Source organism: Parasteatoda tepidariorum, chromosome 8 (genome assembly GCF_982258835.1).
Source record: "Parasteatoda tepidariorum strain Cologne lab strain chromosome 8, Ptep-v5.0, whole genome shotgun sequence".
In the NCBI taxonomy this organism is placed as follows: Eukaryota; Metazoa; Arthropoda; class Arachnida; order Araneae; family Theridiidae; genus Parasteatoda; species Parasteatoda tepidariorum.
The window spans coordinates 66,280,072-66,298,075 of NC_141762.1; the positions used below are offsets into that span (position 1 = coordinate 66,280,072).

General features: G+C 29.1%; 1 protein-coding gene across 2 annotated transcripts in view; it reads right to left on the reverse strand.

Moving 5' to 3' along the window:
- Window positions 1-18,004, reverse strand: part of LOC107440232 (metabotropic glutamate receptor 1-like) — a 256,108-nt gene that overhangs the window by 27,081 nt on the left and 211,023 nt on the right. For both annotated transcript variants that reach the window (XM_071181257.2, XM_043046352.3), the window contains 2 exons: window positions 16,403-17,365; window positions 775-1,021 (listed from right to left, as the gene is read on the reverse strand). In XM_071181257.2, the coding sequence (XP_071037358.2) occupies window positions 775-1,021; window positions 16,403-17,114 (959 nt within the window). In that variant the 5' untranslated portion in view covers window positions 17,115-17,365. The remainder of the gene's footprint in view (window positions 1-774; window positions 1,022-16,402; window positions 17,366-18,004) is intronic.

The window sequence follows — 18,004 nt, forward strand, 5'->3', positions numbered from 1 at the left end:
TATAGGACAGGAAGAATGAGAAAATTTCTTTATTGATTAGTCGTACAGAGAAAAGAAGTATGGTAGAACATACCAAAATATGTAAAATTTACTGTATTTCTGGCTCTATGAAAACACCAGAAATCACGGTAATCTTTACAGAAGTGCTTTGATAAGAATTTCGGAAAACTTAACAATGAAATATGGTTTTATGATGCGTGATAAAACTTTGGTAAATTTGGTGAAATTCGGTATTCTTATAATGATATCTTAGAGCATGTCATTAAAACCATTTATCTGGGTACATTTACTTTCCAGTTTTGCAATATTTTACTGAATGCTTGGTAATAAGAACTATAACTTTGAATACCGGAATTTCAGGTAAACTGCTTCCATATAAACTGTAAGCACAGCACGATAATTATGACAGAATTTCTTTCTCCGTGTGTAAAACATTTAATGCAAATGAAAGCACACAAGTCAAATAAATACCTAACAGAACGGATACACAAAATGTTTTTGACTTACAAAATCGTAGAAATTTGCTGCAGTTTTAATCAAATACGAAGTTAAAATGTGATTCTATACAATATCAGTCATAATATCGAGTGATTACGTTAAAAGTGATTAGTTGACTCGACATTACACTTCCAATTAACCCCTTATTGCACCGTAATTGCTCGTCATTCTATTTCAACATTCTTCCACATTTTTTAATAAAAAAACAATATAGACCTTTTAGAGATCTTTATTCGGAGGGAGGAAAAAAAATCAGGGTTTTTCTTAACACTTTACCTTCCAATCAACAGAAACTCTCCTGTTGCATTGAGCCTTCTGGTAGCTTTGAGGATTCCTCGAACGGTCATACCCTCGCAGAAACAGACAACCACCTTTGCACCCGGATACTTCTGGAGGTTACGGATGATCTGGTCGTAGATAAAGTCTTCGGCATGGCTTAAGACTGAATCACTGGCGGCAATGCAGATGCCTGCCTCGTGAGCTAGCTTCACGAATGCATCCATCCCACTGTTCCCATAATTCCCTGCAAACAAACATACATACATAATTAATCTTAATAAGATTCGTTACAAAAAATGTGGTGTTTTTGAGGTTGACAGGAGTAGAAAAATATACGCTGAGGTAGAAAATGAAGTTATATTTGGACCAAAAATAACCTTATTAATAAACCTCAATTTCAACCTCATTTATATCTCACAAAATTACCCTCATATATAGCTCAGCAATACTTTTAGTTGAAATCAGGTGTGAATTTTTCACACCTGGGGAATTCAGGTGAAGAATTTATCACAACTCAACATACTTATTAACTTAAAGAGTAAAAAAAATATCCAGCTCACTTCAAGGTATGTAGATGCTTTATTACGTCGCACTAGAGCTGCTCTATGGGCCATTGGTGACGGTCAGGGAACATCCCTAAGGATAATCCGGAGACTTATCGCAGTTGGGATCCTAAGCGGAAGGGATGCTTAGAATCGAAACTGCGATTTGATACTCCCATGCTTTGGTATGGTAGTCCAACGACCTGGGCACGAAGTATAGCACTTTACGGTAGAACAGTTTAACAAGAACCCATAGAGCTCCCCCTCTGTCTCTACGCAAAGTGATCAAAGTTGTCCCCCACCCACTCACTGACCACAGCCAGTGACGCTTTACTTCGATGTTCCATTGGGAACCGTGTCTTTATTTCCACCCCACTGCGGTACCTGTACGTCTCAAAAACAACCTCTCTAAGCAGGTTGCTTTAAGGTAGATTTCTATTAACCTCAAAACAACCTCAAGTGTGAATAAAATTCATTTTGCACCATGGGAGGTTGAATTTTTAAGGTTGTTTTTAAAGTCAACTTCAAGTAAACCTCGAATTACTTTTAACATCGCACAAACACCTTTAATTTTTATAATATTATTATTTTATAAATAAACTGTTGATTTTGTATAAATTAATTAAGAACAAGCAATATATAAAAGGCAAAAATAATAAAGCAATCAAGGATAGGAGATAGTTTTGATTTTAAAACAAACACAATCATCGATATAGAGGTGGATACTGAATGAAGAGAAAATTACAAAAATGCAACATTACCAATCGTATTGAAACAAAATATTTTATGTGAGAAAAATTGAAAAATGAAGAAAAGGAGCTTATTCCTATCTATTTTGCTGTGGTTTAAGATTTAATTGTAAATGACGAGATTCTTATACATGAAAAAGAAATTTAGAATGCCAAATTAAGTTGAATGTTAAATTTAATGATACATGTTAAATTTAATGATATCGGTTATACTACGCTAAAAGTAAACAGTATGACGTTATCCGAAAAAGCCAATTAAAGGATGTCATGAGCAAAATCTGGCTCCAAGAAAAAGTAAGAATATTTTTGGCTCTATTTTTACATGTTTACTTGAAAAAGATAAATTCCTTAACACAGCCATAGGAATAAATCATAAACAAAGTTTCTTTTTTCAAGAAAAATTTTTCATTTTTCTAATGAAGTCTTTTTTATAAGCCTGAAAAAGCTTTTAAACTCGCGTAATACCTATGTGGAAAATGGTGTCTTAAATAAATTTACTTGGTTGCACGATATTGTTAAACTGATTACCACGCATTTAAGTAATATATATTATCCACTTGAACGCAGCATGTAACTTGTTTTAGAGTGGATAATTGTATTTGTAAGTCCTACAATTATTCCATAAATTTAGATTCGTACTTTCAAATCACCGAAAGGATTAAAGTCTTTAAATAAATACCATACAACTGTTTACAATTGTAGTTTTTTTTTTAATTCTTTTAATTGGTCGGAAAAAATGTTCTTTTTTTAAGATTTACTTAAATACATTTTTTCAATATCTAAACAAAAAAACTTTGAAAAGATTTTAACAATATTTTACATTTCAAAGAATACATAGACACAAATCGAAGATGTTTTTCAATTATTTATTTATTTTTATACTTAAGTTGCCATTTATTTTCATGCTCAAGAAAATACAAAAAATGCATCTAGAATACAAAAACAGGACGAAATCATAATAATAAAATACATAATATGAATTCAAATGCTTGAATATCAAATAGCGCAACTCCATGAATTTAACGAACCATGAAATTGAAATGAAAAAAACTCTTTGATAGAAAAAAATTCGGAGCTATTGAATAAAACCTTAGATTTGCACAATATGTATGGAATATGCACAATAAAGGAGACGTATAGTAAACGAATTAAAAAAGCTATAGAATAGACTAATATTCGCTAAATACCGTACATCATTTTATCCTATGTTGAATTTTTTGACTGGATAATTGAATTTGTGACGATAGAAACGTGAATTACTGAGTTTAAAGGCTTTTTCCCTCGCTTTAGAACTCGACCATGAAACCCACGAAACGGAGAAGATGAGATGAATAATGCGTTTTATATCACTGAGGTTGAAATGAACTCTTTTGTTCGATGGAGATCTCTGGGTGTTTTGTGAATATGAATTCTAGAAAAGCGGGGTCTTTTAAATTGATTTTATTCTTATCTTGGAAAGATGTATGACCTAAGTTAGAAGATTAAACATAAATTCATAAAAAAAAAAGATGAATCGGGTCTGTAAGAAAAGTTTACTCATCTATTAAATTTTGTCGATGATGAAAATATTCGGAAAGAATAGTTTCAAATATAACAGCATTTTAGTTTTTTTTTATTCGGTTTCAGAAAAACATAAACCTTTCAGTTGGCTCACTATTATTGCTGGTGTCTTTTATTTTCGACGCAGAACACACTTTTTTCATTAATTTGTATTAATTTAGCTCAAAAGAAGTGAAAAGTTTTATATTTAGCCTTTTAAATATTTTCGGTTATTAAAAACATCTTGAAACACCGGTGTCTTTTTACTGCGTTAAAGGTAAGATCTTCCAAAAGCGACTCACTTCCAAAAAAATAATTTTTAAAATTTGCACTTGTTTGCAGTTTTATCTAAGAGAAAATATACTCTGCTCACGAATGCTCAGAATAATTCTGATAACAAAGCGATGTGTGTACAAAGAGTTTCTAATTTCAGAAATAGATTCAGAGGTTTTGGTGAAATGTGCAAAAAGGGAAAATTAAAGAGTCCTAACTTCCCCGGCTAAATTATTAGGACTATATATATTACAGATTGCGATTATTCTTATATTTTTGTTGGCGTTTTAAACGCTGCTTTGTATCTACAAAAATATGTGTCAATTGTGTTAAATAATTTTATAATGTTACATTTTCATCTGCTTTTGTTTTGTTAAGCCTAGTTCGAATATTCTCTCTTTGTGGTGTATTTATGTCCGATTTACAGACTCATTTTATTTTAAGAATAAGTGCGTCTTACTTAATATTGTACCTTAACAATAATTTTACTGTACATGATATCTTATTTTTATCATAAAATTTAGTGAACATCTAAAATATTAGCTATTCCGAGAGCCTAATTTAGAAATTCGGAAACTCTAGTCACAAAACTGATCGAGCCCCATTGGTTCTTAAATTGAAATATTGTTCATTTAACAAAATGCTTCTGAACTTTTTATAACATAAGTAAATTATAACATATATATTATGAATGTGTGCTTATATCTACTTCAATTATCGATAAATCATAATTCTAATCAGCAATTCTAGAGGAAAAACACACACAAAAATTTGTAACATTTAGAGGACAACCTGATATGTAGGGACCTAGGCCTAAGAGCTAATTTACAATCCAGCGTCCTTTAATGACTTGCTCTCTCTTTTTTTCTTTTTTCTTTTTTTTTGCGATTTTTATCTTGGCTACAGTTGGTACTAATTATTATACAAGCTCTTATATCATTCAAAATTTGTTATCTAGACTAAAAAAAATTTCAAGAATCAAGTTCTTTTTTATTTAAAAAATGCTTAACATGGAAGCGGGTCGTTAGACACCGCTATATCGGAAATACGCAGCCGGGTCACTCAAGTTTTATAGTAAATCAGACCACTTTACACCCAAAACAAGAGGGTTAAAGATTATTCTTTGTGTTTCACTACACCTAAAAATTATCTTAGTGTCTTATTTTACCAAGAAAATTATCTCAGGTGTTCCACTATACCATTTTTGGAGCAGACTTACTGAGTTTGGTAAGTTGTGATATTGGCCAAGAACAACAACTTATGGTGTAAAATAGTTGCCACCATTTTTTGGTGTTAAGATTCTCAAGTATGTTTTTAAGAATGTGCTTTGGGAACGCTTAAATGTACATTTGGTACCATACCCCATTGAATTTGGGGAAATCAAGGACCTGTAAGATACACTAAAGTTATACTATTTTGGCAGTTAGGTTAAACTAAAATTTTTACAGTGCACTTCAAGAGGCTTTAAGATAGTTACTTAATACCATCATCCACTGAGGTTTGGGAAATTCAAATACTTGGGATAGTTAATTAATGCTGTTTAGTTCAGTAAGATTAAAACACATTCCCTCAACTGCACTCTTCATGTATATTTTTGTTTTAATAAATCAAATTTAATTTTCATTAGTAAATAAAAATAAGCAGGAAATTAATTTTCCATATGCCGTAAAAGATCTTATTAATTAATACAAATAGGATACTAAAAAAAATATTAAACAATTGCTAAAACTGTCATGGAAAAGTTGATAAAAAGATCTTACCACTTTCATTTATAAAGTACAAAGAACATTTTTGAATATAATGCCAAGGTAATTTAAAATAGTTACTTTTATTTGAAAACATTTATTCATAAATAATCTTTTTTTAAAAAACACAAAAAGTTCACTTTTCTAATATTTTCTTAAAAATAGATTCAGCTAAAAAAAAAAATCCTTAACGTTATAAAAATTCCGATAATTAAGATTACATCTTAATTAGGTAAAAAATCAAGATGAAACTTATTGCCAGAAAATGTGCTTGACTTTTATAAAAAAGGCAGACAAATAAAAATATTAAAAAAAAGTGAAAAAAGTACTATAATTACTTTTGATGATAATGACACTAACTGAAAAAAATTATCTGTGAAACAAAAAAAGACTAACGCAACGCAAGTAATTAACTTTTATAACTGTGAATCATAATAGGATTTTTCGAGACAAATACTTCAAGGGTATTTTATGTTCAATAAGCTGAGAATAATTTACGCTAAAAAATATATCCATTCTATTTTACCTTATTAGTAACATACAAATATAATACATTTAGTGGAACAATATTTTTTGAGCTTAATTAAATTAAGCAACTTATAAAAAAGCAGATTAGTTTTTTTTCAGATTATTATTCTGTTTTGCAAAAAGCAATAATATATTCGCTCGAACAATAAATACGTTAAAATACTTTTCTTTGTTCTTCTATCAATGGAAATGTAACCGTAGTACAGTAAAGCTACATTGCAAAAATGTTCGTGCGTCTGAACACCAAAAATATTGCCAACTTTTTTACACCAAAGTGTTGTTCCATTACACCAAAAAGCAAGGATCTAATAAAACACCTAAAATGTTCTCTTATAATATTTAGTGTACAGTAACAGCAATCCAGTAACTGTCATGATTCCAGTAAGATGATACACACTAAAGTCATGAAAGTTATTTTTACGGTGCAATACAAAGTAAGAATTATTACTTTAGGATGCATAAATACAATATTTCTTAAAATAAAGTTAGTTTGTTAATTAAACAAAAGCAATGAGAGAATATTAATATGTATTCGAACTGGGCTTAAGAAACTGAAGTGGATAGAAATTAAATATTATAAAATTATTTAATACAGTTCACAAATATTTAAAAATAAAATATAATGATCGTTATTACACAACTAAAAATATACATTCGAATTTTAACGGTGAACTATTGTTTCAGTACACATTGTATAGAAGAGCGAACGCCAATAACAAACTTACGTCAACTCTAATTCGTTGTGAGCAAACTACTGGCGACATCCTGAGCTCGCCAAGATTGGTGTTTTTGGAGCAAATTTAACTCATTTACTATGTGAATACATGGCGAGTTTGGCGTTATCTTTTTCCAATTTATAGATGCTTAGATTGAACAATACTCATGAAATGGAAAGTTCACAATTTCTTGTGTTGTTCAACATCAAATTCGAAGAGACATTAAGCAACAATTTTTACAGTGTAATAAATTATCCACAACTGGATGTCCGAAAAAAATACTCTGCGGTCGAAAATTTATACTTTTTATTGTTCCCTAGCACTATATAGGAGAGAAATTAGTGCACCCTCAATGCCAACTTGAGAAAGGTAGAGTATTTATACCCCCATGCCAACAGCACTGCAGGAACATATCAGTGCTGCTGATGCGGATATTGACAGAAACATACAATGGAACGTATGGTAAAGTGCTAGTCTAACATTATGATGCGTGTCGAGTGTCGAAGTGTACTCATATTGAAAATTTATGTACAAGACTTTTGGTGAGTCTATGTATTTTTTCATGTATCACTCATCCATGCACGTCACATACTTGTAAAAAAAAGTCTCATGAACTAGACAATTATTCAAGTTCTTAATTTGTTGCGTAGCTAAGTAATTTGTTCACTCAATTTAAAGCTGAAACGTGAATATTTTTCTCATAAAATCCTTATTTAACAAAAACCGATTCCGAAGCTTGCAGGGAGGTTTCCCCGTTTTCAAACATGCACAAAGCAAAACTAGTTACTTAATATAAACAGGTTAAATCTCCGTCTTGGTTTCGGAAATCACCTTACTTATAAGACAAACATAAACATTTAACCGAAACAGTTAAGAGGCACCGTCCGTCCCGCACACCCTATGTATTGAATGAATCATGTCTCTTACAAAAACTTAAAGAGTATTCGAGGTTTATATGAGGTTGTTTTGATATGTCAAGGTTTGTTTATGATCCATTCGAAGTTGATTTCAAAAACAGCCCTAAAAGTTCAACCTCCCAAGGAGTATAATCAAGGTGAATGAAGTATGACTTTATGTATGACTTTATTAACACTGGCGGGTATTTTGCGGTTAATGGCAATCTTCGTTAGAGAAACGAGTTAAGAGAGTTGCTTTTTAGGTGTACGGTTTTTTTTCCTACACATCAAACAATTACGTATATTTGAGGTGTAAATAATTTCACCCAATATAAACTAAAAATTTTTTCTGAGTAATATATGAGGTTGATTTTATGAGGTGTAAATGAGCTTGAAATTGAGGTTTATAAATGAGATTATTTTTTGTGCAAAACATAACCTTATTTTATACCTCAGGTGCATTTTTTTACATGTGTCAACCTCAAAACACCTTATTTTTTGTAAAGGATATTACTAACTCTATAGTAAGAAAATACATGAAATATATTTTTCCTAGTATAACCCGTTATTGTGCGTCGTCTAATGGTAAAAAATAGACCTTTGATTTTGAACAATTTAATATAATAAAATCTGGTACCCCTTATCTGTAGTAAAAAAAATATATGAAAACTTTATCACCCGAATCCAGAGTTGCGGTAATGAGTACCAACCTCTTTAATTTGACTGAGTTCATCTCATTTCTAATATTCATACATGTAAAATGCATTTTTCTTAATACAATAAAAAAAGTTGTAAATCTGGAGGAAATTAAGGAGGCATTTACTTCCAACAAGATGACAGATTACAGTCTTAGAAAACGATGAAGTTTCTACTGAAATTGAATGTGTCTGCAATTTTGTGGAGGTTTTTTTTCCCCATTAATCGCTCTGAGTAAATTGTTAATGGCTTGAGTCAGAGGGTGATAATGATTCCCAATAAAGAGCGAAAAGTATTAAGTTCGCCCATCGACTCTAATTACTGTCTTTTAAGCCTTTGTTAAGATTGAATGGAGTGAAAAGCGTCATCATTGATGAAGAGGATGCATAATGACCGAAAACTGGCGACGTTTGAATGCGAAATTCGTAGTCATTTGAGGAAATAGCCCTGAAAGCTATTAAGAGTTCCAATAAGTTGCACGGCTTTTTATTTTTCAGTTGTAACCTATGCAAAGATAAGCAATTTTTTCTTCTAACATCAACAAATGTGATTAAGTTATTAAATATGATAAGAATTTCAATCAGTTGCAATTTTTGTTTTCCATTTGCTACTCATATGAAATTAGCAAAATTTTTCTAATATCAACCAGCATGATTAAGTTTTCCAATATAATGAAAATTCTTTCAGCTTTCATTTTTCAATTGTGACTTATACAAAGATAACAGTTAATAGAAAAAATAAACTTTTTAACTTTTGGCTTAAGACTTTAAAAACAGTTAACTTAAGATATTTAGAGAAATCTTAAGAATATGGTAAGATTTTTATTACGATTTTCATAAGGACGCATTTCTAAAACATTCCATTAATAAATATCCCATACATTATTTATTTATATTTTGCCCTTTTCTTAAAGAATCCTCACTGGTGAAGCAAATGCATAATAACCCGAAACTGACGACGTTTGAAATTGAAATTCATTATCATTAGGTTATATCATAAGCTATTAAGAGTTACAATAAGTGACACAACTTTTATTAAGCAGTGACTTATGCGAAATAAGTTTTTTTTCTAACATCAACAAATATGATTTAATTTGTAAATATGATAAGAGTTAAGTATTTATTGTTTTTAAATTGTGACTGACGGAGACCTGATGGAAAAAAAATGTTTTTAACGTTAGATTTTACACTTTAAAAATGTAAAACAGTTTCAGTTTTATATGCGAATAAAAGCCGTTTTTTCAATATGAATAAATATTAATGCAAAGATTTTAAATTTACATTTTCTGTGATAACTAAGGCAATTTTTTTTAAACAGTTTAGGACTTTTTAAGAAATTTATGTAATTTTGTGATGCTTATCGTTTGTAATTTATGTGATGCTTATAATTTATTATGCTCAGTAGAAAACATTAACACACAAGCAATGCAATATTTTTTAAATATTCAGAATCTAGTAAAATGTGGTCTTTAATCTTTGAGAGAGCTGAAAAATCTGAAAATTATTATTCTTTGCAGTCACGTATTCAGACTTTTGTTTCAACGTCTGCTTTTAGGTTTATTAAATTTTAAAGTTTTCGAAATAAATTTATCTTTGAATAAATTTAATAATAATTTAAAATTAATTTAATAAGGATTTAAATAGATAAAATTATTAATAATTTAAATCGATAAATTTATTTTCAAATAAAATTTATCAGTTCTATCCCAAAGGACTAACAAAATATCTGTGTAATAACTGATCTTAACTGTGTAATAACTCTCGAGGAGAACTGATTTTCCAAGGTATCAATTAGTCAAAATTTATTAAACCTCAAAATGTAACAGGGGTTGATTCTATCGTTATTTTTGTGGAAAACAGACACAAACGGTTTTCCTACTTTAATCCTCATACTTAAAATAAAGCGGAAGTGAAATATAAGTATAAAATATTGAATAATTAACAGTACTAAGCTCAGTTCTCGAAATAAACAGATTGTTTAATTATGTGCTGTAGATTTTATTATTCGTACATAGACTAAAAGCTAATAAATTTTGCTGTAGTACTAATAAATTAGTTAATCTTAAAGTCAATACAATTTACTAGGTCTATAATGATAACTAAGAGGAAAAAAAACACACTGAAACTTTACTGAAATAATTCAAATTGGAAAAGCACACAAGGTAGGTGAAACCAAATTCTGCAAACACTCATTTATATATATTTTATTTTTAGGTTTTTTTAATTATTAAGTATTTATGTCTCATTCCTAGCTAATAAATTAGTTACTAATATTACTAATAGTAGTAACTAATAAATTTTGTAAAAAGAATTAAAAATAACATTAGTTTTGAAGGTGTTTGATTTCGTAATTAAATATGATTTCGAACCGTGTGATTTAGTTAAATACAATAAAACTATGATATTTTGTAGCTATGTACACTTAAAGACTCATGATATAATCAATGCGTCTTATTTTATTTAAATTTCTGATAGTTTGGGATAAATTAAATTGTAAATTCTTTTTGAAAACAAATATCAATTCAATATGTTGATTGTTTGCCACTTTATCGGTACTCGTTCTTCTATGAGTTGAACAGATGAAATGAGTGATTAAAGCGAGCACAGATCACAAAGTGATTTGAAAAAACTGCTCAAGCAGTTCCGAGGACTTGTGAGCGAATGTGAACAGGAAGCCTACCCTCTAGTATTATAAAAGCAACACAAATAACGAAGAAATTAAAATATAAAAATTAGAGTATTAAACAATACCAAGGTTACAAGATCAAGACCTTGCCGAGAAGCTAAATGAAATTAAACAGTGTAAACAGTTGTGTTCATTACCAAGCATTTAAATTAAAAATAAATCTTTGAAATATGGATTTGTAATAATTTTGAACTGTTACTTTATAAGTAATCGGAATAACATTTATAAAACTAAGATAATGAATAAATAATAATTTTTAATATAATCAGATTTAATAAAAAAAATTATTCAGATTACGAATTATGAATAATATATCGATGATCACAAATTACATGTTCAATAAAGTAATGAAAGTTAAAGAGAAAAAATATATTTTAGGGCCGAACTACATACACTAATTAGATCTTGTTAGAAAGCACGCGAAAAAATTACTGCTCGCATGCAATTTAAAGACTTTTGTTTCCTAAGTTAATTAGGTTTGTCTTAATATAGTCTTCCAATTAATGGATAAAATTCGCAAAAGAAAAAAAAATCATTTTAAACCTGAAAAGATTTTAGATAAGAAAAAGAATGACAAAAAGGAATTACTTTAACAAATGAAATTTTCAGATATATGATAAAGCATTATCAGCATGAGGAAAGTAACAGAAATCATTTGACTAATTAAAAGGGCTGTTTCTTATAAAATAAACTAGTACCTAACTTATTCAACAAAAATTACCTTTTTCGAATGACTCAGTTAAAACCTAGTTTATAAAGCAAAAAATATGACTGAGATTTTGTATCAACTTGAAAATTACTTATGAAATTTTTGTCTTAAAATTTTCTTTTATAGAAATAATATAATAGAATACATAGAAAATAGAGCTGCTTTCCCCCCATTATTTAACATTATTAATATTTTTATAGGTTATATAGTAAATGCCTTGAAGATGATCTGTTTAAAATGTAGTGTGTTCTTAAAGTTACATATACACTTTTTGCATATTTTTTAGGGAAAAATTATGACTTTATTAATTCAACATAAGAAAATGGCGGAAATAAATAATTTTTCAGTATATAAATTTCAAGCCTCTCATAACCAGCAAATTTTGATTAATTTCAATTATTATTTTGGATTTATTTTGTTCAGATATATTCTGTAAAGTAAATATTGATAGTCTGTGAAAGTTTGAATTATGGTTTAATGGAATTTCTATCCATCTGTTTTTCAATTGTTAAAGGTTATTTTATAATAACAGTTAACAAAGAACAAAGGTTAAAGGTTATTTTATAATAACAGTTCATTTATAATAGCAGTTAACAGTTAACAATTGTTAAAGGTTATTTTATAATAACAGTTAACAAAGAACAAAGGATAAAGGTTATTTTATAATAACAGTTCATTTATAATAGCAGTTAACAGTTAACAATTGTTAAGGGTTATTTTATAATAACAGTTAACAGTAAAGAGTTAACAAAGGTTATTTTACAATAACAGTTAACAAGGGCTATTTCATAATAATTGAAATAAGAAAAATGCAAAATTTTCAAGGGCAAAAAAGCTAGAAAAAAATCAATTTAAGAACAAAAAAAGTTTTTTTTTCTTTATTAACATTAAAATTACGTTGAAAACAAGTAACATTAACAGTCATACAGTACAAAAAAAAATTGAGATTAGTACAGTTTCGCATTTTCGAAACCACTGAAAATGCAACCGTGAACCGTGTAACAAAGATAGGACATATTAACGTCTCAACTTAGTCACACGGTGGCCCTGGTGAGACTTAAATAAGTTATAATTCCGTCATACTGTGACGTCACTGCAATAGTTATATGCCTCGTTTAATGGTATCATGTTGTAACCTTTTTCGACCAGTGCAGCGGCATCGCAAAACCCACACGATCTCAGTTTCGTGACTGTCGCATTTTTGTTGCAATCTGGTAACGGTGTTATATGGGTAACGCAAACAGCGAATGATAAAGGTATAGTAATGACTATGTTTATAAATTGGTCATTCTCGGAAAAAGCAGTAATTTATTATCATCTAATATTTAAATGAAAGATTTTTTTTTCAAAATAAATTTTTGATATGATAAATTGAACAATTAAAACAATTTTGGAGAGACACAGTTTACAACTGATACTAAAATTCAAAATTTTAAAACTAAAATAAAGCTTAAAATGTTTCAATTTCTTAACTGAACAAAAGTGTATGAATTTAGTAAAAACAAAAGTCTAAAATATTGAAAACAAAGTACAAATAAATTTATTTCTTTACGAAATCAATAAATCTAAACTGGAAAATATAAAGATTGAGAAACAAAGAATGAAAAACTGTTTATTGAGGTGAATCCTTATAAAAATGAAAAGAAAATTAAAAATATGTGATCCCAATAAAATAACATAGTCTTAGCAATCGAAAACAAACACGCAATAAATATTTGAAAACAAAACTGCCTTTAAAATGAAATCAAATGGACTTAAGAAAAAAAAAGTGAACTCAATGTGGATCAATATTCGTTCACGATCATTCTTAAAAATATGAGCATTCTTCTAAATATGAGCCAGTGAAAAATTTCTTTACACTCGAAATTTAGAAGTATTATAGTATCACAGAATTTCGCTAAAACATTTCACAACAATTAATCCTATTGGAATAGCGAGTAAAAAAATTAAGTAAAATCAATACATTCCTTCGAAAATGAAAATTATTACATTAACGCACAATTTCACTTAAAATATTTCCGAACAATGAAGTGTAATAAAACAGTGCGGTAGAAAATATGAGCCAGTGAATACTTTATTAACACTCGAGATTTACATTAATTTTAGTTTAATAATGAGTAAAAAAATTTGAGCAATTGAATACATTCTTTCAAATAGAAAAAATATTACATTAACGAATAATTTCCTAATTTTGAGATTCATTAAAGAGCGTAGGTGAAAATATGAACCAGTGAATAGTTTCTTTACACTCGAAATTTAGAAGTATTACCAGTATCACAGAATTTCACTAAAATATTTCACAGCATTAATTAGTTTAACGAGTAAAAAAAAGATTAATTGAATACATTCTTTCATATAGTAAAAATATTACATTAACAAATAATTTCCTAACTTTAAGATTTATTAAAGAGCGTAGGTGAAAGTATGAGCCAGAGAATAGTTTTTTACACTCGAAATTTAGAAGTATTACCAGTATCACAGAATTTTACTAAAATATTTCACAGCATTAATTTTAGTTTAACGAGTAAAAAAATTAGATCAATTGAATACATTCTTTCAAATCATTAACAAATAATTTCCTAACATTGAGATTTATTAAACAGCGTAGGTGAAAATATGAGCCAGTGAATAGTTACTTTACACTCGAAGTTTAGAAGTATTACCAGTATCACAGAATTTTACTAAAATATTTCACAGCATTAATTTTAGTTTAACGAGTAAAAAAATTAGATCAATTGAATACATTCTTTCAAATCATTAACAAATAATTTCCTAACATTGAGATTTATTAAAGAGCGTAGGTGAAAATATGAGCCAGTGAATAGTTACTTTACACTCGAAGTTTAGAAGTATTACCAGTATCACAGAATTTTACTAAAATATTTCACAGCATTAATTTTAGTTTAACGAGTAAAAAAATTAGATCAATTGAATACATTCTTTCAAATCATTAACAAATAATTTCCTAACATTGAGATTTATTAAAGAGCGTAGGTGAAAATATGAGCCAGTGAATAGTTTCTTTACACTCGAAGTTTAGAAGTATTACCAGTATCACAGAATTTTACTAAAATATTTCACAGCATTAATTTTAGTTTAACGAGTAAAAAAATTAGATTAATTGAATACATTCTTTCATATAGTAAAAATATTACATTAACAAATAATTTCCTAACTTTGAGATTTATTAAAGAGCTTAGGTGAAAATATGAGCCAGTGAATAGTTTCTTTACACTCGAAATTTAGAAGCATTACTCAGTGTCGCAGAATTTCACTAAAATATTTCACACAATTAATTTTATTGGAATAACAAAAAATACAGAGTAATAACATGCATTCTTCACACTCGAAAAAAAATGTTTCGCTATTATTTCATTGATTTCTTAGTAAGTGACTGGGTGATTTCGTTATCCAGCACCCCAACCATAAAAGAAGTTATCGCAACTATTCTTCTACACATTCGCTTATATTGTTCCAAAATATGTAGAAGAAGAAAGTGAGAAATTTATTTCTAGGATAGAACATACGAATCACGAAATTCCGAAAAAAAATGATGAAAGACTCATAGTCCAGCTATAATAAAGAAAGTATGAAAATAATCCAGCAGGGCAAGGAAATACCTCTTGCATTCCAAAGCCATCTTCTTCCAAAAGTTCAATAAAAGTAATTTTGCCCAGAACTTTTTTTTTCTATCCATACAAAATGCTAAGATTGTCTAGTGATCAAAGAATTCCTTAACTAGTAAAACTCACTTCTACTAATGAAAGGAAGGACAAATATGTAAGGTTTTCCATCTACAAAGACCATAAAAAGCTGTGCGTAAGCAATTAAATGTTCGTAAGAAAATGTGTATGAAATTAAAACAAATCTGAAAGTAAAAATTTCGGTGAACAATATAAAAGACTCAATTCAATTAAAACTAGAACAATGGATGATACAGTCATGTTACATTTTAATATTTTGTCAAATCTTTGAATAAAATTAAAATCCTTCATTCAACTTGAGAGCATTTTTTGAAACATTAAATATTTTTTGTGAAACTTTTAGTGTTTTTAAAGGACATGGATTTATTTACATTGTACATTATTTCAGCAAAATATATGGCAGCAAAAAATTTATTTATGTATTGTAAAATCATCTGAAAATTAAAATATTGCTAAATTAATTGAAATCTTGCAATATTTTTTTTTATTTGAATGAATTACCCAAAGTAAACATTTTTCCAAAACGGTTTTCTGTAATTTTCTGTTTCTATTTATTTTAAAATTAATTTTTTTTTATGAAAACATGTTTTTGAAAATTGCACTCAACTCAAGCAGCAGGATGTAAATCTCTGCGAAGAAAATAAAAGTAAGAAATCCTAAATGTTGTAGTAATTTGTAGTCAAGTACAAAATTTTGAAAAGAAAAAACGCCATGAAGAACGGTATAACCGCTTCCGAGCAAACGTACATAGACACTGTGACGACTTTCGATTTAAGGTTACAAAAATACTTTAATTAAATTATGGTTGTGAAAATCATGCAAGTATATAAATGTAAAACTTACCATCTGTATGAACAGTTGATACATATGTCCAGTTGTATGCACGAACCAAATCAACCATAACCTGAGCTTGATAAAAGTCCGATGGAACGACCCGCAGAAAATATTTATAAAAGCTCTTATCACTGAGATCGCGACTTGTGGCAGAATATCCAATCTGAGGAATACTAAAAAGCTGTAATAGATTCTGAACTTGGATGGTAACTGTACTGGATCCAGGACCAATGACGCCGACAAGATTCTTGAGGGACTTGGCTGGCTTCGTAGGACATTCTGGCGTATTCTCAGCTTGGGCTGCAGTGGCATTATCAGAAATGGCATCATCATTGAGCTTAATTGCATCTCTAATGAATTCAATGCTTTGGTCAAGAGCTATAGGAGAGTACCAGCATGAATCACGGATTTCAATGCCCAGCGTGATGTTTGGTAACAAGGTCTGGTTTCGATTGATTTCGTCAATGGTCTGAAATGATGCTTCGACCCTTTGTAGACCATACTGTTCTCGAATTTCGCCGCAAGTTCTTGTCTGGGCTTGTTTCTGACCGGGTGCGTGATGCACAGAGAATAAAGCACCTATCATTATATCACCGGGAATTATAGCTGTCCTCTTAGTCCTTCTCTGAGCTACTATCATTTGCATGAAAGCAATAGTTACCATAGAAACCAGCACCAAACGAATACGCCAAGACTTTCTATCAACTTGTAGAGCCCTCATTGCGCACAACAAGTTATGAGATTTCAGAATGATATTTTAATTTATAGTTCACGGTACTGGAGATTTTTTCCAAGTGTTGGTCGTCATCACATTTTTCGACAACCATTGGCTCTGAGAAGAAGTATTGGAGAGCAATTAAAGTGAATGTACAAAGTTTCACAAGTACTATTAGAAATAAACTTATTTTTGATGGAACATATCCATCCATTATTTTGTCTTCAGCAGGTGCAGACATTTTTGTTGATATTGAACTGAAATTAAGAAAAAATATATAATTATTGTTTAGTATATAACTATCTATTAATACTTTTTACACGTCATATAGTCAATTGAAAACAAATTTTACGTCAAATTACTTAACAGTTGGTTTTTAGAAAAATGGCCAATTTATACAAAACATATTTTTCTTTAACAGAGAAATTTTCACATTGACTTTTAGATTTATTATTTATACTGATAGGATCTGAGAAAAAAACAATGTTATTCATAAACACCTCCTTGTTTGCAAAAGACTATATTTTAAAGAGAAACATAAATAATACAACAGAAATTAAACTTAAAAAAAATTATGTTTTTTCGCAGAGTTTATTTGAGCCTGAAATGTTCATGATAAGACATTAATCTGGTATTGACATATTTTGTGATTGATTCAATACTTGTCATATTTTTTTTCCTATATGGCAAGATAATGATTGTAAATAGCAACTCCTATAAAAAAAAATATGCATTAGTACTCTTAAGTGCAAAAAGGGTAGGAGAGTGGCGCTTTAGAAAAAAAAACTCGGCCAACGGAGGCGTGTACAATGAAACGATGCGAGAAAAATATGGTTCACCAGAATTTCATCTCAACTATTATTTTTAATGCATTGTGTTGTTTTTCATTTATTTTT